The sequence below is a fragment of the Pseudopipra pipra genome, chromosome 25, assembly GCF_036250125.1.
Source record: "Pseudopipra pipra isolate bDixPip1 chromosome 25, bDixPip1.hap1, whole genome shotgun sequence".
Classification (NCBI taxonomy): domain Eukaryota; kingdom Metazoa; phylum Chordata; class Aves; order Passeriformes; family Pipridae; genus Pseudopipra; species Pseudopipra pipra.
In genome coordinates this window covers 1,362,033-1,386,243 of record NC_087573.1, presented here as the reverse complement: position 1 = coordinate 1,386,243, position 24,211 = coordinate 1,362,033, and the positions used below count along the sequence as shown (strand labels likewise).

The window sequence follows — 24,211 nt, the reverse complement described above, 5'->3', positions numbered from 1 at the left end:
CTTATTTATTTATAAACACTCGGCTACAGGGAAGGAGGAGGCGACCAGACGGTGTTTAATACAATTCCTTAAATAAAATACACATAGAAACCAGAACCAGGTCTGTACAGACACGAGCGGGGCGGGCGGAGGTGACCAGCCTACGTTTAATACCTTAAATAGAATACAAATATAAAATGGAAGAATAAAATATTTACAGAAACCATGGTATACACCAAAATCCCGCCTCCACGGGCTGATAGAGGAGGAGGAAACCTTCCATGCCCTCTTCCTCTCTCCCAGAGTCATTCCATGGGCATGTGAGACGGATGCTGGACTGAGGAACTCCTTCAGCAGGATGAAGGATCGGCAGCTCAGGGGAGCAATGCTTGGAACCAAGAGGCACTTAAACCAATCCTTCCTTTCCCAATTCACTGCAGACGACGAGAGGAATCCTGGCTGCCCACCCCAGGACCCTGTTCCCATCGGGAAAAAGCACCCTGATAATTCGAAGTAAGGCTGGATGGACACACCCCAGCCACCGCCCTTGGCAGCGTGTTTGGTCCGAAATACTAATTCATCTGCTCCCTCCCCCCCCCAGCATTGTCATTAATTCCCCTAATTAAAGTCAAAATGACAGTGTACAGCAGTAAAACTCAAGAGTTGACATAGTAACTCCAGGCTTTGGGTACCAACTGTCCACGGGATCCGAACACGAAGCGCTGAAATGTGCTGAACGTTGGCTCGTGCCAGGGACGGGGGAAGGTGGGAGCTTTTGTTTGAAGCCTTCGGAGTGTCACAGAACGAGCAGATCAGTTCACAACCACCACAGTCTGGAGATGGGATCTCTGTGTCCCCAGAAAAAAAAACACAAGTGCTTTGTCCACTCCGTGTGGAAGGAGCCACCGACAGTCCCGGGGAAATTCAGGACAACTGAGTGCAGATCCTGCCTAATCCTACCCATCCAACTGTGCCTTCAGCCTCAGCTAGGAAAGGATCACCTCCACGTATCCAACAAAATATACAGGTTTGGGGGTTGTGTAGGGGGGAAGTTTATGGGGGTTTTTTTTGGTGTTGTTTTTTTTTTGTCTTTTATTTTTTTTTTTAAGACTGTGCAGTTCAGCTGTCAATCATCTCCGAAAGTTCCAGGAGGAGGTCATCCTCGTCCTTCCCTGGGTCCAGGTCAATCTCTGCTTCCAGTTTGCCTCCTGAGATTTCCCAAATGAGCTTCTCGAAGTCGTCTTCCACAGACAGAGGTGCTTTGGCAGAGCCCGTGGAGCTCAGCCGGCGCAGCTTCACCGGCACTTCTGAGGAAGCTGAAGTTGAGCTGGAGACCTCTGACTGTGCCAGGGAGTCTGCCTGGCTCCCGAGGTGGAGCTCAGGGCTGGGAAGAACAAGAGGGAACATCAGTGTGTGACATTCCTTACCTGGAATTTAACCCTCCTATATCTCAACCCTCAAACAGGGATTGTGACTCAGTTAACCTGGGACTACTTTTAGAAGTCCAGGATCAGCAGGTACAGTTGTCAGTTTGGGGATTTATCCATGAAGAAACACCTGGAGTCTGGGAAAGAATTGTCAGTATTTGTAGCCAGAGAGACTTCTCCATCTTTACTGATTTGACCATAAAAAGTGAGCCTCTACAGGCACTCAGAAAATCCAAAGAGTCACTGAAATGCTGTACCCAAGTGCAGCATTTTAAGAAAACCACCTAAATAAGCATTGCTGCTACAGAAATTACTTCAAATTAATTGTTTCTTTGTTGGGATTTTGGCACTGATTACCTCGAAACTCAAAATTTTCCACATGTGAACAAACCCACCTGTTTCACATGAAAGTGGCAGAGATCAAGAAAAGGGACAAAGGTGTGATTGTTACCTGCTTTGAGGTTTCTCCCTCCGAGGTATGGAGACCAGGCTGTCCTCTGGCAAAGCAGGAGCCACGGCCTGGGGAGAAGGAAGACGGTAAAAATCTTCCCTAGATATTTCAGTTTCCCACCTCTTCTCCCAGAAGAGGGCAAGATTTGGCCATAAACGTTCCTGGGGCCCCCCAGCTGGCTCCAGCACTGTCCTTACCGCAGCTGCTTTCTTGGCTGAGGGCTCCTTGGTGTCCCCACCGGTGGCACTGAGGGGCTTCACGGCCACCACGGCAGGGGGGTGGCTCTCGGTGGCCTTGCGCTTCAGGCTCTGCCTCGGGGAGGACGTGGCTCTGCCGTCCAAAGGCTTCAGGCACACCTTGGATTTGGCTGGAACAGAAGGAAGAGTGAGACGGCACAGCCTTGCTCTGCCTTGGGTCAAAAAGCAACAGGTTCTTAATAGTCCCACAGTCATAGAATTGGAAAATAGTTTGGGTGGGAAGGGACCTTAAAGATCGTCCCATTCCACGCCCTGCCATGGGCAGGGACACCTTCCACTAGCCCTGGTTGCTCCAAGCCCCATCTGACACAGCCTTGGACACTTCCAGGGATGGGGCAGCCACAGCTTCTCTGGGCAACCTGTGCCCAGGGCCTCCCCACCCTCACAGGGAAGAATTTCTTTTGTGTATCAAATCTAAATTTCCCCTCTTTCAGTGTGAAGCCATTCCCCTTGTCCTGTCCCTGTTTCCTGATGAACAGTCCCTCTCTGGCTGCCTTGTAGCCCCCTCAGGTCCTGGAAGGTGCTCTGAGGTGTCCACACAACCTTCTGTTCTCAGGCTGCACACCCCCAGCTCTCCCAGCCTGTCTCCACAGGGCAGGTGCTCCAGTCCCTTTATTGACTCCAAGACCCCTCCTGGGCTTCCTCCACCAGTTCCACATCCTTCTTCTGTTGGGGGCACCAGAACTGCAAACAGGACTCCAGGTGGGGTCTCACCAGAGCAGATCAGAGGGGGTTCTCCCCTCCCTTGCCCTGCTGGCCACACTCAGTTGGATGTGGCCCAGGATTTGGTTTGGTTCCAGCACACGTGGCCCTTCTCCCCAGGCTGCTCTCCACAAGACACCCTGAGCTGACACTCAGCACTCACTTTTAGCTTTCCGTTCCGGAGGCTGGGCTGCCTTCTTCCCTGGGGACACTGCGGGGTCCTTCTCTGGGCTTCCCACCCCGTCCTCCTGAGGCTTCACCACTTTCCTCCTCCCAAGCTGATAAGCTGGTCCTGAAACCACAGTGGATTCAGGGCTCCCTGAGGGGGGAGTTTTATCCTTGGCTGGTTTCTCCACTGGGGTTGGCACAGCAGCTGCTTCCTTCTGAAGCTTCTCCTGGCGTTGCTTCAGCTGCCGCTTCTCCCACATGATCTCCTCCAGGCTCTTCACCTGCACTGTGGAATTAGCTGCACTCTGACCAGAGGGCTAAAAAAAAAAAGAAAAAAAGGATTATTAGGACAAAAATCTATGGAGGTTCCATTAGGAAAATCTGGGTGGCAACCCCTCCAAAATGGCTCCATGTGGCACCATTGAAATCCAACATTTTCTGTGTAAAATGCTGCCTGTAACAAGATCCCTGCTTTGCTCTGGTAATAATGTTTCAAAAGCCTGCAATTCCCAACACAGCAAGCTGCCTTCATGGAGCAGAAGACTCTAGCTGTACCCTCTCCATTCTTTTCAAGGACTACAAAGCCATACAAGCTCCCCCATACAGCCCGATGTCCTCTCGTGAAACCTCCAGCCTTTGTCACTGAAATACTCAGCTCAGAATTTCAAGACATGCCCAAAGTTTGCCAGAGAAAGTCACTGAGAACAAAACCATTCTCCCCACATTAACCTCTCGTGCTAAGAGGTTTCATTGTGAGGTATAATCAGATTAATTCCAGGTTTGGGTTCAAATTAATTAATTAATTCAAAGTGAGGATTATGATGTTGTCTGGAAATGCTACTGGAAGTGACAGGACCTGGGACTTCACTGCAGCAAATACCAAATGAGGAAAGGTAGGAACACATTCCAACTGGGAGCAGGAAGTGAGTTTACGAACAAAACATGGCAAAACTTATCAGAAATTTTATGTACAAATGTATATATCGAAGTTTTCACAACAGACTCACCTCTGCAGGTGCAGAGACAGTTTTTGGAGAAGGTTTGTTCAATTCCACTATCATTTTTTCTTCTCTTCCAGGTGCTTTAAAACAAGCAGAAGTGAAAAATAAGTATTTTGTCAACAGCAGAGGTAAAGAAACCTGGTTTCCTTGGTGTGTTTATTTTCTCATGTCTCAGGACAGAGGGAAAGGCTACAGGAAGCAATTCCTGAAGCTTCTCATCTCTCCCTCAATCTCTTTTTATGTGATTTATATAATCTTAATGATGAGGTCTTTAATGCCCTTGTTAAGAAGTTGATACATCCTTCCCAAACACACATATATCAATAACATATTCCAAAGAGGAATGTAACCCTGGATTCTGCACAGGGAAGATCCCATACCACAAACCAATGGCAGAAAAACACAAGAGAGAAATGAGACCACAAAGCTCCTCAAGGAATGAATTTTCCAGGGGGAAATACAGAAAACTATCACGTAGTTTGTGGAATATAACACGGTCCCTTTGACCTTGGTATTCCCAGAAGGAAAAAGCGAAGGGAATCCTGAGGAAACTGGACTCCTTTCCCCAGGGAAGCACTTCCCCAGGGAGGTCCCTCCTTACCTATGAGCTTGGTGACCCGCAGCAGTTTCCTCCCTCTGAGGGCAGGCTCGGGCTGTGCGGGAGGAGCGGGCACGTTCTCCCCGCTCTGCTGCATCCTCAGAGCTTTCTCCCTCTTGATCTCCTCCAAGGTTTTGATCCGCACTTCTCCCGCTGGCTTGGCTCTCCCTGGCTCTGCCAGCTGCACCCTGCCGGGCACGGCCGGAGCAGGAACGCTCCTCCTGGGCTCTCCCTCGGCTTTTGGCTTGGCAGGAAACTCCTCCGCTTTTCCCTTCTCTTCCTCCAACCTCTTGTGGTTCTTCTCAGCCAGGGCTCCCGAGAGGGATTTGATGCGCACGGGGGGGGCAGGTCTGGTCCCTGGGCTGGGCTCCTCCGCCCTCCGGGCCTCGCCGGGGGGCTTGGCCGGGGGCTCCCCCCGCCTCTGGCTCGCCCTCTCCAGCCGAATCTCCTCCAGGGTCTTCACCCGGATCTCCTCGATGGGCTTGGCAGCCTTCTCTGTCAGCAGCAAAAAAGGGAAGCACCAGCCTTTAAACACAGTCCAACAACACTGAGTCTCCAAAATCTGCCACAGCACTGAGGAGAGGGGCTTTGATGCTCTTCAAGATGATGCAGCTGAGATCAGTATCCTCTGCATAATCATGGAATGGGTTGGGTGGGAAGGGACCTTAAAGCTCACCCAGTTCCACCCCCTGCCATGGGCAGGGACACCTTCCACTAGCCCAGGTTGCTCCAAGCCCCATCCAACCCGGCCTTGGACACTTCCAGGGATGGGGCAGCCACAGCTTCTCTGGGCAGCCTGTGCCAGGGCCTCCCCACTCCTAATATCCAATATCCAATCTAAACCTACTCTCTGTGGGTGTAAATCCATTCCCCCTTGCCCTGTCACTCCAGCCCTTGGAAATAGTCTCTCTCCATCTTTTCTGTCGGCTCCTTCAGGCACAAACAGATCACCCCAAAGCCTTCCCTTCTCCAAGCTGAACAATCCCAACTAACAATAACATCCTCCTCCCTCTTTTAAACCATCTGAATTTTGAAAACCAGAAGCAGTTATTTTGTTACTTCTTAGACCTTGTCTGTCCACGGGCATCCCAAAACCCTGCTCCTGGGAATGGTTCTATCCTACTTGTGTGTGAGCAACTGCAGCTTCTGATGGTTCAGGAGCATCGAACCTTGATGAGACACATGCAGGAGCCACCTCTGTGACAGCAGCCTCAGGACAGCTCAGCACCCCAGCAAGGGACAGAAGCTCTTTCAAATTAACTTTCAGGGCACTATGGAAGTTCATGGAAAGAAAAAAGGGGGAGGTGTATTTAATATCCAGTTATTACCTGTCTCTGTGCTGCTCTGGTCAGAGGGCTGTCCCAGCCTCTCCCTCAGGGACTTCAGCACTTGAACTAAAACACAGAACAGAAAAGGTCAGGGAGACTGCAGAAATCCTGATTTTGTGAGATGAGATGAGACAGGAGATCACTCCAGTGGGATTCAAAGTTACCTTGAGCCCTCAACCAACATGCAAAAAGAACCACTAGAAGGAGAAACAGAAAAGCTAAGCAGAAAGTGTGGGTGTGAAATCCAGGTGTGTTTGGTACCTGTGCCTCTCCTGGGGGCTTTCTCAGCATTCTCCTGCAGCTCTGTCTTCCTGCCCAGCCTGTCAGCAACGTTCCGCCTCAGAGGAAGGAAGGTTTTACCTCCTTCAGAAAGACACGAAGGGGAAAACACTTTCAGAAGGTTTCTCTGCAGGAGGATTTTCCAACAGTCAGCCACAGACTTCAGTCCTTCCAGGTTTATTTTCTGGTATTTGCCTTTCAGTTGCTAACAGAGTTTGGCTGGTTTGCAACCAATGCACATCATGTAATTTCCTCCCCAAAAATACCTTTAAATATCACCATGTTTAGGGGAGGGCACCCAAAGAGCAGCTCACAAAAAGCTCTCACCTATGAGAGTTTTCCGTTTTCCCAGTCTGTCAGGAAGATTCAGCTGGATCACAGGATCCTCACCTAGAACAAAGAATCATCTGTTCAGTGCACAGAAACCAGCAGCCAGTAAAAGCATCATCCTTCCAGCCCATGCCCCTAAAAATGACACTCCTTTGGTAGCCAAACCCCATAACTAATGAATGACTGTGAGTAGAAGTGGTTCTACATGTTTTCTGCCTTTAAAAGGAATTTATAATTTCCTTTAAAATTAATTTATACAGACTCCTATCACACAACTGCCACTGTCAGCCTCTTCAATGCTTCAAAAACTGGCTACTTGTATAATTCCATCTTCTCGATCTTCCCTTTCATTACTCCTGTTTTTAATTAACCTCTTCTCTGCACTCTCACTCTTGCTTTGCCATCAGCCCCTCCCTGCTGCTACTGCACTTCTACAACTCAACCTCAAAGTGAAATGTAACACATTTGAGTCTGGAGGATGTGATAAGATATGATCAGTTATGGCTTAATGAGAAAAACCTCTCCTTGATCTTTTACTGCAGTGTAACAAATCCAGCACCTCCGGATTCCCACCCTTTCCAACACAACCAGGGCCTTCGAGCATCAAGTGGTTTGAACTAGAAAAGGCAGCCCCACACGTGGCAGTTCATTATTACTGAACAGTTTGATTTGGGAGCAGTGAAATGGAAGTTCTCACCTTCCTTTGAGGACAGAGTCACAGTTCTCAGCACTGTCCTTACGTTCTCCTTCTCTGGTACAGGAATTGTCCGAGCTTGGAGCGGATCAACAGCGACTCCTGAGGGACCTTCTGCTCAGAGCACGGAACAAACAAGGATGTTTAGGGAAACAACCCAACCAAACAAAACAGAAGAACCATCACAGAGACCAAAAACATCAGTTACTCATTACTGCCAAACACACAAGCAGTGCATGTAAATAAGAGAGATGAGCAGTTTCCCCTTGGATTTGCCCTTGGAATTCCAAGCAGGAACACCAGCTGCTTCAGAAACAGCTCACACGCCAAAGCAGCTCAAGGCCCCCAAAAGTCTGTCACCCAATCAGCTCTCAGCTGCAAAAACCATCTCCCACTCTGAGCCCAACAGTGAAAAAAAAAAAAATCCTCCTGCAAATTCCAGCCATCCAAGCAATATCAGAAGGATTAAAAAGAAGGATAAGGTGACCAGAAGGCAGAAGGACAGGAAGATGGGGGATATTAACTCACCACCTTGTTTTTTGGCTTTTTCCTTCAGTTTCTTCAATTTGATTTCTTCGAGTGTTTTTATTCCGAAATTTAAATTGTCATCTGAAAGCAGGGAACAGTTCATGAAACTGAGGCTTAAGGGCATTTTGAATAAACCCTGTCAACACTCCCCATGAGTAAAAACAGCCCCAGAACAGATGGTATTTTGGTAAGGAATTGGCACCTTCCTTCACCCTCCTCCATCCTACAGGGTAAGATCTCCACTTCCAAGCATTAATGTAATGCAGAGGGATTAAAGATTCCTCTGGCATTTGCACAATGTCTGAAAGGACACATCTGCAGGCATTTAAACTCCATGTTGTGGCTCTGTTTTGTTCCACAAAAGCAAACCAGGGGGAGTTTACCTCCTTGGGACATATGACATTATTAGATGGGAATGACTCCCTTCAGTGACCTCATGTTCTATTGTGTTTTTAGAACATATTGCTTTCAATTGTCAAATTCTCCTTCCAATCCACCCTCCTACTGCTGCTGGAATACCTTGCTTTGTATTAGCATTGGATTTCCTGGTGGAAATCAGCCTCAATCCATTATGGGCTTCTGTGGCTGGCTGCTGGACAGGTGTTTTAGTTTCTTCTCCTTCTTCGGAAAGTTGGTCTGAAAGGCAAAAATAAACCAATTACTTTATGGAGTAGGGATCAGATATGATTGTTCATGTTTATGCAGCTCATACAATGACATTTCAACCCATAAAGATATTTAGGACTCCAGACTCTTGCCTGTAGTTTTAACCACTACAAAATTCAGGTATTATGTGATTTATATATTCACTTACAGTAGGAATACCTTCAGTAAGTAAAAAATTGCTCACCATCATCATCTTCATCATCATCTGCAGCATTGATGACAACTGGAGGGTGTGTAGGACTCGGGACATTTTCTGAGTTCTCCACTTTCATCACCCCCCTCAGCTGTGGGGAGGGGTTGGACTGCACAGAGAGTTTGTTTTGCTGCAGTGACATCTGAGCCATTTTCACATCGTCTTCTGCAGACTCAGGTGGACTTGGGAGTGTGGCTGAGGAAAAGGAGATCATCTGTCACCTGGCTGTGTCAAACTGACCCCAGTGTTGCAGGTATGACAGGGAAGGTAGAGAAGATAAACCCAACTGGCTGAATTGAACTGAACTGAGTTTCCTTATCCCCACCCCTGCTTACACTGTGGTTTCCCTCACACACCCACCTCCCCACCCAGAAAGGACTAAATGAGGGGAAAGGAACCTGAAAGGCAGAGATCACAGAGGAGCTGAGCATGAAAATAAAATTAAACCCCAGAACTACATTCCCTTCAGCTGAGAGCCCGTGACTGCAGACTTCTCCCTGCACTCATGAGTGACCAATTCCCGGAGCCTCTCCAGTGTTTTACCCCATCCTAAGCAACATTCACGACTAAATATTGAAGAATTACAGCAGATGGAGCTGAGGAACTCACTTTTGCTGGGGGGTAGGAAGAGCCCATCGACGTAACGGCCCTTGGTGTGATGGAAAGCACAGTTGGACTTCTGGCAGCCCCCGGGCTGGTTCTCCCAGTAACAGGCGATCTCGCTCCGCTTTTTCTGAGGGAAGGGACAAAGCCAAGCTCACACTTGCAAAGAGACTCACTTTCCTAACGTGTCAGAGACAGGACTGTGGCAGGGCAGTGCTGAAATACCATTCCAAAGGTCAACTTCTCGCTAAAAATATTTCGGGGCACATAAACAGAGTTTGTGTAGGGGGGGAACAACTCAATATTGTCTGGCTTTGCTTTCCTGTCGCTCAGCTGGGGGAGACAGGCCAGCCTGACACATCAGCTCAGGGTTAAACTAGTACAAACCCCAAAATAATGGGATTATTCAGAGGCAAAAACGGCTTCAATTGCCCAGTTAAATCTGTCTGAATTTATCTTTCAGAGCACTGGTTCCTTCCCATCTGATTTCTCCCCTCCCTGTACTGCTCCAAGAGGTCGGGATAATGTTATCTGAAGAAATTCAGGGCAGAAGGAACCTGCCAGGCCATCTTCCAGCCCAGCCCTCGGGAGGCTGTTTCCCAGCACATTTAAGCCCTGTGATCCATGGGGTTGCTTCTACCCCTGATTAAGCAAATAACATCAGCACCTAAAGCAAACATTTCCTGCCGAGATACACCTCAGAAATCGATTTTTCTTCCCCCAGCTTCCTCCCACCCCCCTCCTAGTGACCAATATCCCTTTAAAGCAGGTAAATCTATCCTGCAAAAGCACATTCACCCACCCACAGCACTGAGAAACGCCGTCCCTGCTTTGTTTTGCAAACACTCACATCGATTTCCATGTGTCTGAACCTGCAGACGTTCCTGAAACAACGACCCTCCTGCCAGAGGGTGCACACGGTCTCACTTCCCAGAGCAGCCTCACAGTGGCGGAAGGCACAGCTGTCTCCCTGGAATCCAAGGGAAAGCAGGAAAAAAAGGGATATAAAACCATCCAGCCTACAAAAATGCCCACTTTATTGGAGCTGGAAGCAGTTAATTCAGTTAACAGCAGTCTGTGTGTCTCCTCGCGTGCTTCCCCTCCTTGCTTATAAAATAAGAAGGGAAAACCCAAATCCCAAAGGAAAAGGCTCCCAAACACACCTTGTTGCACGTGGAATAGAAGTAGAAGTAGCAGTCATCTCCTTGGTTAGACATAATGGATAAATTCCTGCAATGAGCTCTCAGGGTTTGCTCTCAGGGTCTTCCTCCAGACTTGGTAGAAACTGGCTTCACTTTTCTGGGACTCAAAGTCTTCTACTGGCTTAGCAGTGAAATCTTCTTTTTAAAAGTAACCCTGAAGAAAGGGATCAATAAGTGACAAATAACTGAGTAATGAGCATTTTTACAGCTGTTTTCTGTTAGTCAAATTTATCTCTTGAGGGGGGCAAATGTGCTGAAATCAGCTGGTCACAAAAACTCTGCCAAATCTGTGTAAAACCCCACGAATGTTGTCAGCACAAGTCCTGTTCTGGGATTTTAATCAGTTCTACATTTTGGAGCAGAGAAAAAACTGGTGTGTGGCTGTAAGCCTAAAAGTGAGCCACTTCTTAAAAAACTGGTCATCATCTTGAGTTATTAATGATGCTGATATGATTTACATTGATAATACAATTGATACTGATATATTGATAATATAACTGATATTACCTTTCAAATTATGCCTTAAGAATTACATATAAATAATAATAGTAATAACAGTATCTTAATATAACTGCTCAATAATATCACATTAATATGATTTAATAACACCACATCTTAATAATATCCCACCTTTTGAAATGACATTTGAATAATATGACATTTGAAGTATTACATGATTAATCAATTACTAATAATTTCTATCACATACAACAGATACATTAAAGATTTTTCCAGTCCCTGTGGATTTTGGGGTTCACACACCTGGACAACTTCAGCACAGACTTTGATCTTCCCAGACATCCAGTTCCCTTCTCCTGTAGGCCGAACCAACACTTGAGTCCATGAATTAATAACAAAGGGGCAGAAAGAATTTTCCTTCTCACATTGCCAAGGGAACCTCTCATCCACAATTCAAACTTAGGATGTGCTCTCAAACATCTTACAACTAATGGAGGAAGCAAGTCCATTGGAACACTGTCAGCCTGGAGACAGCCAGGGTTACTTAGCTCTTCCAAAAAACCACCAAAAAACCACCAAAAGAAGCCCCAGCGCATTTAAAGATGAACTTGGGATTCAAAGTGGCTGCAAAAATGAGGCTCCATCTTCCACAGCCGGGCAATTTCTAATTTGTTTGGTTTTTTTTTTTTTTTTTTTTTAATAATTTAACATTCAGTAAGTTGCAATTTCTGGTCTTCCAAGATTTCTTCACCTATTAAGAAAACACAAAAACCTTCCCCCATCTTTATTACCTGTACAGAAAAGCCCACATTTGTGTGTATAAACCCACATGCACAGATGTGTTTATACACATGCCAGAGGAGGGAGAATAAAGTGAGAGCAAGAGCAAAAAAATGAGAATTTCTGGCTATTTGCCACAGCAAACTGCAGGCAAAGCCTCTCATTTGGAGAAAACTGGGGGGAAAAAATGAAATATCTCCGTAATATCTGGATAGGAGTCGGGGGTGACACTGCCAGGGGGGGGTTTGGGGGCAGCACACAAACATCCCTCCATGCACACGGGACAAACACATCTATCCAGGGACAAACACAGCCATCCAGGGACAAACACAGCCATCCAGGGAAAAAAAACACAGCCATCCAGGGACAAAGACATCCACCCAGGGGTGTCCACCCCTCGGGAATGGCTGGAACCCTCAGCAGACAGGTGAGCAGCAGGAAGGATAAAGCAGAGCAAGGGCACAGCCTTGGGAGCAGGGAAGTGCCCCCGGAGGGGGTGCCATGGCTGCATGGAACCAGGCCTTGTGAATGGCTTGCATTTGGGGAAATAATTTGGTTTTCCATCACATGCTATGAATTTGCTGTTCCCTAATCCATGGATCCATCATCATCCATCGCTGCAAGATCATTTGGAAATGGCTCAGGTCCAATCCAGCTGATGATTTTTTGGTGCCACCAGAACCCGATTTCTTGAGCTACAGCATTTTTTTTTTTATGTGAAGTCATGCACTTATTTTTATATTCTTATAAAATTAAGATTTTTAGGATTCTCGTTTTTTGACCTGCAACCAGACCAGCTAAAATTCAAATAAAAGTGATTTACCCCTTTCACTGCACATTTCTGTGCAAAAGGATTTCGGATTCTTGGGGACAAAACTGAATGAAATCGTTCTTACAGATCAGTAATAAATGGTTGGAACCTTTTACTCACACAAACACTAGTGAATTTTCCAGGGTTTTGTTGTTTTGGGTTTTTTTTGGCAAGGAATTTTCCCAAATCTAAAATAAAGAGAGGAATAGTTGGGTTCTCATACGTGTTATTGTTTTTTGACTGCTTGATAAAGGGAATAAAACAGGAGTTTAAGTGCAGGGTTTCCTTCCCTTCTTCCATATCCATGGGATTATTCACTCTTGACCTTTAGCACCTTCAAAAACAGACTTTGTGTCATCCAGATTCCTTGGAACCTAATTCTAAAAATTCCCGGAGCTCCTAGGTGTGGAGGTTCAAGGAGACACGTTTTTCCAAGTGTTTTGCTTTTGGGAGTTTCAGATTAAATCTCAAGGCCGAATTCTTCAGTTTGCACAAGGCAACACTTCAATGGATGGTAATTAAGGGCCATTCACACCCAAATCACCAGGAATTCCCGGTCTGGAAGGTGGCATTTCCTTTCCTTGGGAAGTGAGACACACCTATAACTCAACATTCCTACATCCACCAGCTTGGGGGAAAAAAAAAAATCCCTTCAGATTGAGTTCCTTTAAACTAAGTCAGCTCAGCAGTTTTCCATATTCCACATTTGGGTTTCCATATTTCCATATTCCTGGTCAGAATTTGAATGGATCTTGTTTAAGGAACGGGAATAAAGCAAAACTTTAAAACAATTAACAACAATAACAAAAAAAAAATCAACGAAAAAACCCCCACAAAAACCCCAACGAAAAAACCCTTAAAAGTTCTAAACTCCATAAAGGTAATTTAATTATAAAACAAAGTTAATTAAACACCTTTTTTTCTTTAATTTTAAAGTGGCAATCTGAGTGCTAAGCAAAAATCAACTGAATTCACCCAGAAAATCAGAATAAAAATGAGTAACTCTGGTGCACTCAGCAGGCCTCTGATCCAAGCTGATGAGAACTTTAAACACTTTTTTCCCCCAGAACTCCAGTGAAACGTTTGTATTAAGAGATTTTGAACCCATTTTGTAAAAAATTAAATCAAATAAAATAATTACAGATACAGTAGCTGAGGGTCAGGAAAAACATGACCAAAGGCAAGGTAAACTTTATATATTTTAAGGGAAGATAAATAATAGAATGAAAACCTGTTCAGTGTATTTTAGAAGCTTCTCCTTCCTGGTACTGCAGAACCAATCCCATTCCCTGCCTGATTTCCCACTTTCCTGACCTGCCTCTGTCCTGGATTGAAGAGCAAGAAGGAAGCAAACCTTTCTGCACCTCAAAAAACACCTGAGAGCAGATTCCTTGCACCTCCCTGTGGGGAATTTTTGGTTTTAAAGCCACAAGATTTCCCTGGAAAAGTCTCTCCTGCTGCTCTATTTGTGCCTTTAATTCCTTACAACAATATTTGATGTTTCAACCCCCCCATTTCTCCCCTGCAAGGGAGGAAAAGCACCAGGAACTACGTGTTTTACCCCCCCTTTACAACCACTCTCACTGTCCACCGGCTTTTCCTCCTCCAACGGGCACCAGGAATCAACCCCAAACCCAGGGAAGCTGCTACATCCACTCCAGGATGAGACAGGAATAATTAAATAAAACACTCCCGTTCTTTCCCTGTTTCTGAACTCAATCCCGGGGCCTGGCAGCGATTTGCTGTGAACCCCCCCCCCCTCTCCTCACTGAAACGTTTTAGTGAATCCCAAAGAAGCTCAGTTTCCCCTGGAAGCAGCCACTTGGGAAGGGGCCACTCCAGCCGGGAAGTGCCTCCCAGAGGAAGTTTTTCCTGGAACGCCTGGACACATCCAGGGGCACCTGCAGCCCACCTGCTCAGCTCAGAGTGTGACCAGTTCGACCCCCTGGTTCTGTTTTCCTTCCAATCCCCCCCGTCCCCGGAGATCTCCCTTTCTGTAGCCAAATAAACCAGTTTTACTGTGGAATTGCGGCCCAGAGCTCGATCCCTGGGAACATCCTGGAGGCTCCACTTCAACCCCAACTAACACCCCCACCACCCCCCCCGCGCGATGGCGTCGTTTTAAACGCCCTAAAAAGGAGGAATTAAGAACCGGGTGCACCCAGAGTTACTCAGATCCTACGGAACGAGGAGTAATTAGATGACTACACTGGAGATGCCCCTCACAGGCTTTGCTAGGGCAGGGGAGGCAAAAGGTTTTACCTGGAAATAAGGATTTTTATGAAGCAGGTGCTCGGGGGGGGAAGCCCTGGGGAAGGGCCTGGGGCCTACCCGGGCACGGAGCTCCCCCCTCCCAAACCCTGCGGGAGGGAACCCGCCCCATCCCAACCTCATCCTAATCTCATCCCACACCATTCCCACCTCATTCCACCTCACCCCGGCCCCCCCCCGCCCCGGTGGCCGCGGACACCCCTGTGGGGAGAGCGCGGGGAGACGCGGCCTGCGGCCCCCGCGGAACGGGCCAGAGGGGCCATCCCTACGGCCGCCGCGGGCTACCGAAGGGGCTGTTATTTATGGTCGATCAGGGACTTTACCGAGCCCCCGGGGGCCGCCGTGTCCCCGCCGCGTCCCCGCGCTGTCCCCGCGATCCGCCGGGGCCGCCGCCGTCCCCCGCGCCAGGCTCAAAGATGGCGCCGCGCGCACCGGCAACCTCAGCCCGCCCGCCGCCAAGATGGCGGCCGGAACGGCTTCACCGCCCGCCACTTCCGGCCCCGGCACCGGGCGGGGCGGAGCGGGCGGGCGCCGGAAACACGGCGGGGGCGGCGCGGGCGGGAGGGTTTGCTGTGGGTTTTGGGTTTTCTTCCTCCCCGCCAGAGCCTCAGACCCCCCAAAAACTCTCAGAAAGGGTGCAGAGCCCTTCGCTGTGGGGCGGACGGGACTGTGGCCCCTTCCCCTCCCCGTGCCCATGGAATCTGAGGTTGGAAACCCCCTCCCAGATGGAGTCCAACCTGTGTCTGGTCCCCACCTTGTCCCCCAGCCCAGAGCACTGAGGGCCGCATCCAGACCTTCCTTGGACACCTCCAGGGGTGGGGACTCCAAACCTCCCTGGGCAGCCCCTTCCAGTGCCTGACCACCCTTTCCAGGGGGAAATTCCTCCTGATCCCTAAGAATGATGCTCATCCCCCATTCCAGAGCCCACCTGCCCAACTGCAGCCCCTGAGGTGCCGTCCCCTCCCTCACGCCGCATCAGGGACATCCCTTCCATACTGGAAGATATTTTGAGTTTTCAACCTGTTTTCCCAGCCTCGGGAGGATCTGTGCTCCAGGGAATAGGACAAAGAAGGATCTGTGTTCCAAGGGAATGGGACAAAGAGGGATCTGTGCTCCAGGGGAATAGGACAAGGGAGGTTCCGTGTTCCAGGGCAGCTCCACACAGCCCAGCAGCACCAATTTGGTGGCGTTTGACAGCAAATCCTGGACTTTGCCTGGAGGTGGGAGAAGCCACACCCGAGGCAGAGTCCTGGGTGTGACCAGCCAGCCCTGGACACTCAGCAGGGAGGTTTACACGGAGATAAACCCCAACCTGAGGGGAGCTCTGGTGGCAGCAGGGTCCGTTTTGACCCCATCCCTCCTTCCTCCCCGCAGGCCCCACACTCCCATGGGAAGCCCGGCCGGTCCTCCAGCGCTCGGAGAGGGCCTGGCATTGATTTCACAAGCTGCTGGACACACTGAGGAGGTCACAGTTACACGTGGGCACAGTTTATTCTCTGGATGCACTCGCGCATTGTTTCTGCGCAACAGCCAAAGCTTTATTGATTCCAAACCATCCTCCTTGTCCCCCACCCCCAGCACGCCTGGTTTTGAACTATGTACCCCCTTTTCCCACCCCTCAACCACTCTTCTGCTTCCACTCGGAGTATTAGCTCTGCTTGGAGTCTGTTTGCTCAGAAGAAGCCAACTGACAATTCATTCAGATTCTTTTTTTTTTTTTCTCCCAAGAACCATATAAATTACATGCAAAACATTGTACATAGAGATTAATATCAAAATGCAATACAGATCAGGTGCACTTTAAGCTGGACTGTAGGATATGGCAAACACACCAGGGTACATATTGCTTTGAAACCACCATTTTTTTTTGTTGTTGTTGTTTAATGTCATGCATACCACATAATATTCAGTCTTTTGTTTTGTATTTTATTTTTTCTCCCGTTTTTATACAAAAATACCAGTGCTTATTATACTTAGTTACTGGAAAAGAAAAACTCGGCTCTGCGTGCCCTCTTCAAAGGAAAGTTTTGTTGTGAGAGCGCGGGATAAATATATATACACACACATAAATGTTGATTTCATACTGTATATATATATATTTATTGAAGGGGAGGAAATAAACTAAAGGCAGTTTTAGCCATGGGCTTTGCTGGATGAAAATTGGGGCCTTTGGTGAGTGGGAGGAGAGCAGAGCTCAGCAGGGGGAGATGCTGGAGAGGAAGAACCAGGGGCCAAAACCCACCTGGTTGGGGTGGTTCTGTTTGGGGCAGGTCCAGGAGAGAGGTATCCCCACATCCCTGTGCTCCAAGGGGAGAGCTGGGAGTGCAGGGGGGGTGTTTTAGGGATCCACGTCCATGAACTCGTAAGAGTGGGACGGAGCAGGACACGATGCAGCTACAGGTGCCCTCCCACAAAAGCCTCCAGGGACTTTGGTGTGGGCCCTGCAGCCGTGGAGAGCAGCAGGACTTGGCCATGGCACCTTGGAGATGCCCTCCCTGGATTTGGGATGGGGTTTTTCCAGTCACCCCCATCGTGCCCCCCCGAGCAGCTGGGGCTGAGCACTCGGGGCCATCGACTCCTCGCGGGGGGGGGGAAAAGCCAAAGGCCGCCCATGCTAAAATTTGGTTTAGTTTTTTTCCTTCTGGAGATTGTTTCCGAAATTTCCCTCGAAGCTTATTGCACGAAACCTTTGAAAACGAAGTTAAAAACTCCCCTGTGCAAACCAGAAAGGAAACCTCAGCCCAGAACGCAAACGCCTCAGAAGCTGCCTGGTCAGCAACGCGCACCAAGGGCGTGGTGGGATGTCTTTGGTACCAATCCGCCAATTTATTCCACAGAGAAAAAAAAAATAAATCCACCACCAGAGACCCTCCTGGGATCAAGAACTGGATGCAAAATTACGTTCAGAGTGTTTTAATAACAAAGCATTCCAAGGCAAGTTAACACGGATCACAGGGTATGACTTCGGTTCCTGTCGGGCACTGTCCCCGGGCGCGCTCGTGGCAGTTCAAACAAAGCAAAAAAAAAATTAATAATAATATATATATATATATTTATATATATCTCCCCCTAGTCAAGGCATGTTGCAGAGAGTCCCCAAAAGTTCGTGCCGCCGACCATGCCTTTTGGAGCACCAATCTCCCCCAAATCTTTTGTAATGTCCTCAATAACTTAAGCCAAGAGTCAGCTGCTGCCAGTATATCACTGAAACTAAAAAAAAAAAACAAACAAAACAAAAACCCAACAAAAAAACCCCCCAAATACTTTACAGGAAATTTGTACGCACAAGAAACGCTTATACTTGAAGCAACCAGCCATACCAACATAATTTATATATATATATATATAAAAAAAACCCATTTGTGTCACCCAACTAACGTCTAGTAGAAAGATGGCTGCTCAGAGAAAAGGAAGCTGACTGGCATCCGATGGCTGAATTAATTAATGCACGGAATTAATTACCTGTCCCTTGGACCTGCCGTCACACAGTCGCGCCGGGACTCGAGATTTATTTATTTACTTCTCTTTAAACAAAATACATATGGCTGACGTAAAAATATCAGTTTCTGATCTAAAGAAAACTAGATTATTTTTTTTTTTGCATAATATTTATATATAATTATTTCTCCCCCTCCTAAATGTGGAAAACTAGAACGACAAAAATAAGAGCAACTAAAGAACGACCAGACCCTTGTGGCAACCTGCCAGTCACAGATTTTTGGGAGTGACTTTGAGAGCCTCCAAACTTGGCTTTTGGTTGGTTGAAGTCTTTTTTTTTTTTTTTTATTTTTTAAACAGGTCTGAGGTATTAAAAAAATATCAAAAGAAAAAAAAAACACAACAAAATAAATCGGTGCATCCCCCCCCCAAAAAAAGTATTTAATAAATATTTATGTAAGCTTATAAGAACACCATATTTTCACCTTTTTTTTTTTGGTTTTTTTTTTTGCTAGTATTTAAAATAGAAAAAAGTGAATTTTTTTTTTTTGTGTTTTTTTTTTTGTTTTGTTTTTAAGCAATGTCACCTTTTAGTACAGAACCAAACCCCACAACCACCCGCTCCCCCCCTTCAGTCTTTCCTGTCACCAACTCGTGTTTAACCCAAGAACCACCTGCACTCCCCCCCCCCAGAGGTCCTGCCCACGGTGGGTTTTGGGGAGGGGAGGGCAGCGATGGGCAGGGAGGGGGTTGACACTGAATTTGGGATGGGCAGTGGTGGCAATTTTTCTGGCTGTTGGCAGTGTAGAGCCCAGCCTTCACCCCTGGCCAGCACCCAGGCACGAGGGGCGGGAGAAGGACCTTTCCTCAGCCACCTGGGGCAGGAAGGGGGCGGCTCATCCTTCCCTCCTCCCACCCCCAGGAAGGGACGGGGTCGGGGCTGGGCTGGAAACAAAACAAAGACACTTGGTTTGTGTTGTGGTTTAAGGAACACTTATTTCTTGGCAAAGTACTGGGCCCTGGCGTGGCAGGAGGTGCTGCAGGCAGTGCTCGGAGAAGGCACGGGAGATTCTGCTGTGCGTTCTGAAAGGAAAGGAAAGAAGAAACCAGCCCAGCCCACCCTGCCCCTAAAACCCCACTGCTCCTGGGGGTGGAGCTGGGCAAAGACGACATTGTACAGCCAGTTACAACCAGGTTCTCTCTGCTTCCAACCGGGCCAAACAGGATGAAGGAGGGAAGGAAGGCAGCAGAGCTTCCTCTGGGATGGAGGAGAGAAGGAAGGCAGCAGAGCTTCCTCTGGGATGGAGGAGAGAAGGAAGGCAGCAGAGCTTCCTCTGGGATGGAGGAGAGAAGGAAGGCAGCAGAGCTTCCTCTGGGATGAAGGAGAGAAGGAAGGCAGCAGAGCTTCCTCTGGGATGGAGGAGAGAAGGAAGGCAGCAGAGCTTCCTCTGGGATGAAGGAGGGAAGGAAGGCAGCAGAGCTTCCTCTGGCCCTGCCTGCCCGGGGCCACAACCCTGGGACTCAAGCAAAGCAAATCCTGCCTCCTGCTCAGGGCCATGGATCACCAGAGGGGCAGTTCGGAGCCAACTGGGGCCTCTGCTCCAAAAAACAGGACTCTCCCTAAAAGGTTCCAAGAGGTGGAGGTGAGGCAGGACACAGGGTGAAGAGATGACCTCCAAAAAAGCAGCAAGTGAGGCCGAGCCTCCAGCAGCACCTTCTCTGGAAGATCTGCAGCCAACCAAGCAACTGCCACCTCCTCTGGCAAAGCAGCTCCAGGAAGCCAAGGGTCCTCCACTGGCCATGGAGCCTCCCCCCCTTCCATGGGATAACGAGATAACCTAATTCATCCCTTCCATGACCTGGGAGTTGGCCCACTGTGCCCTCAGTGCCCTGATGCCTGTTCTCTGTTCAGCCTGGTAAAGCTTTTGGTGGGCACAGCTCTGAGGTTCCTCAGCAGTTCACTGGAGCTGCTACTCCAAGGCTGAAGGATTATTTAACCCAACAGCACAGAAAAGCCAGAATGGGCAGAAATCCCTCTGCTCTCGAAGGCAGGAGCCGTAAAACCCTGGCAAAGCTCTCACCAAGAGTTTCACACCTGATCAAGAGCAGCAGAGAGGCCTCTCTTAAGATTCCCCAGGAAGGAGCCACATTTCTCACAACAGTGGCATTTTTTTCCCCACCACCTTTTCACTGCCAGTTCACCTCCACCTTTGTAGAAAAATCAGAATCTTTTCCATCCAGCAAAGTTACAGCCAAGTCACCTTTGTTCCTCATCTACCAATTTGGAAACAGAGAGAGAAAAGTGTGTGTGGACACTCAGAAGAGGAGCTGGAAAGGTCAGGTACCATTTTTCAAGGTGGAAGACTGGTGCACATCCCTGTATCCCTCAACCTGCGAGTAAACACCTTCCCCTGGCTGGGTTTTGTTGTTTATTTCTTAGTTTTTGCACTGGAGTGCTGACTGCCCCCACTTCCCACTGCAGAGTTCCTGGGGGCAAATCCCACGAGCAAAGAACAAACCCCAACGTTAGAAGAAAACCCCAAAAAACCACAAGTGGAAAAAAAAAAAAGAAATAAAATAAAAGTCACAAGTGCAGCCCAGCCCTCGGGCTGAGGGTGGGCAGGTAAGACTACACCAACTTGAATTTCCTTTGATCATGCATTTTGCAAAGTGAAAACCCCCAACAGACAGACACGCCTGGAGCCCAACTCTTGGAGAGGAAAGAACCTGGCTGCTTCACCCGGGCGAGTACCACTGAAAACGAGGGATGGAGATGGCACAATTTTTTTGGCTTAGCCTCTCTCCCCAACGCCCAGCATCGTGGCACTCTGGTTCCCACTGCTAAATCATGGTAAAAAAAAAAAAAAAACAACCCAAAAAAACCCAAAACCAACAAAACGAAACGAAGGAAAACAAATAAACCACCCCCCCCGAAAAAACCCCACCCCAATGATATACGTATGAGCAGTTTGACACGAGGTGGGAGCAGTTACTGGTGCCGACGTCACACCGGGCGAGGGGCCGAGGTGGAGGAGGAGGAGGAGGAGGAGGGGAGGGGTTCCAAGTTCTAAGGTCAAACCGATGTCTCCAGGCTGTGGAAGGGGCTCTCGGGCTCCGGGACGGAGAGCTCAGCTCGATCGCTGTCCACTGCATTGTTATTTCTGTTCAGGGCTGGAGGCCCGCCCGGGCTCCCCCCGCCGCGCGTCGGGAGCCCGTCAGTCTCGGGGTCGTCTTCAGCGCCGTCAAGGAATGGTGTTCGAGGCTCGTCTTCCTCCAGGATGAACTCTGGGTGAGTCATGAAGTTATGGATGGAGCTTCTGGATTCGGGTTTCTCGAGGCCTTCGTACAGGGAGCTACGGAACGCATTCACCACCTTGATCTGCCGGGAGCGCGGGGAGGGGGCAAAAGAGACGGGTTAGTGACGGCTCCGGGGGGCCACAGAGCCCGGGAGAGAGGCCAAATAAAGAGTGAGGACACGGTAAAAAAACGAAAAAGCACGACCACGACAACAAGTCACCACCACTGAGCACACAGCTGGGTCAAACTGAGAGGTCTATGGTGAACTAGGAGGGCCAACACGGATCAGACTCAGGCACTGGGTGTGTGATGGGGGAATCGACCGACTACGGGGCGACTTCAGAAGCTGCAAGAAAAGACACAGAACGACTCAAAACCCGCCCCCAGGTCGCTCCGAATGGATGGAAGCCAAAATGCATTAGTTGTCATTACGTGTGCACACGCGTTTCGTGGGGATGGACGAGGACAACAGGGTGGAACTACGGCTCAAAAAAGAGGTGGGTTAGACAAACAGCGGGTTCAAAACACTCTACCGTGGGAGCCATGGGTGTGTTTGTTCTAGTTCACTGCTAGACCTGGGGAAAGGAATGGGCTTTAAAAAGGTGTCACCAACTTTTCAAGCCCATGGGAAGCACCAGATCCAAGTGGATGCCATGATCAGCTAACCCAGCTAAACGTGCACGAAGGAAGCCAGATCTGTGTGAGGTTCCCCACACAGCTGGAGCTCTGGATCCTTCCCTACACCAGCAGACCCAGTGGTTTCCAAAGGCAGCTAATTCTGTTGGATGTTCTGCAGGAAAACCACTCTCTTTGCTCGGAATCCCAGCCATGCTCCTGGGAAACCCACAGGGCAGCTCCCCCAAAAGCCAACGTGTTACAAGCAGGAGATCCAGAGCCTGGTCTGGACAAACAGGGAATGGTTCTGCTGCCTCCTGCACTGGAAGGGAGAGGTCTGGAAACAAGGCTGGATGGTGGCTTGCAGTGGATTCACTGCTCCCTCCAGACCCTCTGGAAATCCAGCCTCGAACCCTTCCAGCTCTCACCCTCCCTTGCAGAATGGTGGGGGAGCAGAGCCCACACCCCACATCCTGCTGAGATGAGCTGGGTTTAACTGCCCACCTCAGTGTGGTGCCCAGCCAGGCCAGGAGGGAGCTCACCAACCAGCACAGCCAGCAAGAGCCTCCTGGGGATCTCTGCTCTCAGCACCAGCAGCACTCACCAAACCAGACCAGAGAGGTTCCTCAAAGAGCCTCGTGCCTGGAACCCTGGGAGTTTGACCTGCAAGTTGTTCCAGGGCTCCTCTCACAGGGGATGCCTTTCTGAGTCCCCTCTGCACCTGGCTCAGAAGGATGGTGCTGCACCATGAGAGTGGCATCCCCGGGCACAGGCTCAGCACATCCTGGCTGGAAACAACCCCCCCAGCTCTTGCACACACACACATGGACCAGCACACACACGAGTTGGAGACACTGATGAGGAGATGAGCGTGGGCCAGGTACCCCCTGGTGCTGGAGCACCAGCTGCCCTGCAAAAATGGAAGGTTGGTGGAGCTGGAAACAGAAATTCCGAGCTGGGTTTGCTGCACTAACACCACAGGAAGAGCCTGGGTGAGGTCAGTGGGAGTGCACAGGACCACACAGGCCACCTCCAATCTGTCACATCACCAGCACCTTGAGAACAGCACCTGCAATCCCTGACCCCTAAAACACAGAATGCACTAAATCAAGTATAACCAACCCAAACAGGCCAAGGAGAACCCAGGGACTGCCAAAGCAACGAGGTGCTCAGCCCAGCACAGAGGCAGGAGCAGCTCCCCAGGAGCCCTCCCTGTCTCTGCCCCCTCACTGCCTGCAGCTCCACCAAGGAGCTTCTGCTGCAGCTTTGCTCAGATTTTCCTCCTTCAACCATCTCTGTCAGCAGCTGCTGTGAAATGAATTCAGCTGTTCCCTTGTCAAAGGAACAGAACAGCAAGGAAATGTGTTCTGAATGAGCCAGGCAGTGCAAACAAAACCCAAACCCTCCCCTTCCAAGCTGGAAGCCCACCTCCCTCCCTGCTCACGCCTCCTCTCCACCTGGAACCTTCACACAACCTCCAGGCTTGGAATTTACTCTCATTTCCCACCAGCCCTGCAGCACCACGATGTGCTGGGCAAACCCCCCTGCTCCCATGGAGATGGGAGTTACATCCTCTGCACGAGGCCAGAATCAGCCCCACTGCTGACCCCTGGCTGTGCCCAGCTCCCTCACTCCAGGGCAAAATTCCCAGGGAGAGCAGCCCAACTCTGCAAACCATCTCCAGAGGGTCATTCCCTGCCTTTCCACCAGCCCAGGAGGGACACAGCAGCGAGGCTGCCGAGGTCCAACCCTGGAGAACTCATCCACGGGAGTGCAGTGGGAGGCAGAGGGACACCATGGATCTGTGTGGAGGGAAGAGGAGCTTCAGGAGAGAGGGAAGCAGCAGAGGGAAAAAGAGAAGTCCAGGCAGAAAACAGAGGCAAGACTTGGAGACCTGGGTTAGCTCCTGGTGGATTTGCTGCCTGGAAGGGCACGAGCTACCCGGGTTATCTATTCCCTTGCTGCAAATCTGGGGAGGGAATTAATGCACAGACTGCAAAAAACCTGGATTTTGGTCTTGCCCCCCACCCAGCCCACTACCCTGAGCCCCCCTAAGCAGCTTTTCTCCCATTAGAAAGTCTCGGTGGTGCCCAGATGCAGGCGGGAGCAGAGAGGCAGCTGTGCTGCTTCAGAA

The 24,211-nt window shown here is 49.3% G+C and overlaps 2 protein-coding genes across 9 annotated transcripts in view; both read right to left on the bottom strand.

The window, feature by feature from the left end:
- Nucleotides 1-34: 34 nt before the first annotated feature.
- Nucleotides 35-15,165, bottom strand: ZC3H11A (zinc finger CCCH-type containing 11A). Of its 3 annotated transcripts, none has more exons than XM_064635936.1 (18): nucleotides 15,051-15,165; nucleotides 11,169-11,221; nucleotides 10,368-10,560; nucleotides 10,055-10,174; nucleotides 9,211-9,334; nucleotides 8,593-8,796; nucleotides 8,262-8,378; nucleotides 7,743-7,823; nucleotides 7,218-7,328; nucleotides 6,518-6,580; nucleotides 6,173-6,274; nucleotides 5,912-5,977; nucleotides 4,587-5,078; nucleotides 3,992-4,065; nucleotides 2,980-3,301; nucleotides 2,055-2,224; nucleotides 1,858-1,925; nucleotides 35-1,363 (listed from the first exon to the last, which is right to left on the bottom strand). In XM_064635936.1, the coding sequence occupies exons 3-18, from the start codon at nucleotides 10,419-10,421 to the stop codon at nucleotides 1,099-1,101; spliced, it is 2,433 nt and encodes an 810-aa protein (XP_064492006.1). In that variant the 5' UTR covers nucleotides 10,422-10,560; nucleotides 11,169-11,221; nucleotides 15,051-15,165; the 3' UTR covers nucleotides 35-1,098. The 3 variants fall into 3 exon arrangements, with proteins under 3 accessions (XP_064492006.1, XP_064492007.1, XP_064492008.1); XM_064635937.1 differs by lacking the exon at nucleotides 15,051-15,165 and adding an exon at nucleotides 12,577-14,354; XM_064635938.1 differs by lacking the exon at nucleotides 15,051-15,165 and having other exon boundaries at nucleotides 7,746-7,823; nucleotides 11,169-14,354.
- A 1,034-nt stretch (nucleotides 15,166-16,199) lies between these two features.
- The window catches only part of ATP2B4 (ATPase plasma membrane Ca2+ transporting 4), a 48,690-nt gene continuing 40,678 nt past the window's right edge, over nucleotides 16,200-24,211 (bottom strand). For all 6 annotated transcript variants that reach the window (XM_064636145.1, XM_064636148.1, XM_064636142.1 and 3 more), the window contains one exon: nucleotides 16,200-21,544. In XM_064636145.1, coding sequence (XP_064492215.1) covers nucleotides 21,519-21,544 — 26 coding nt within the window. In that variant the 3' untranslated portion in view covers nucleotides 16,200-21,518. The remainder of the gene's footprint in view (nucleotides 21,545-24,211) is intronic.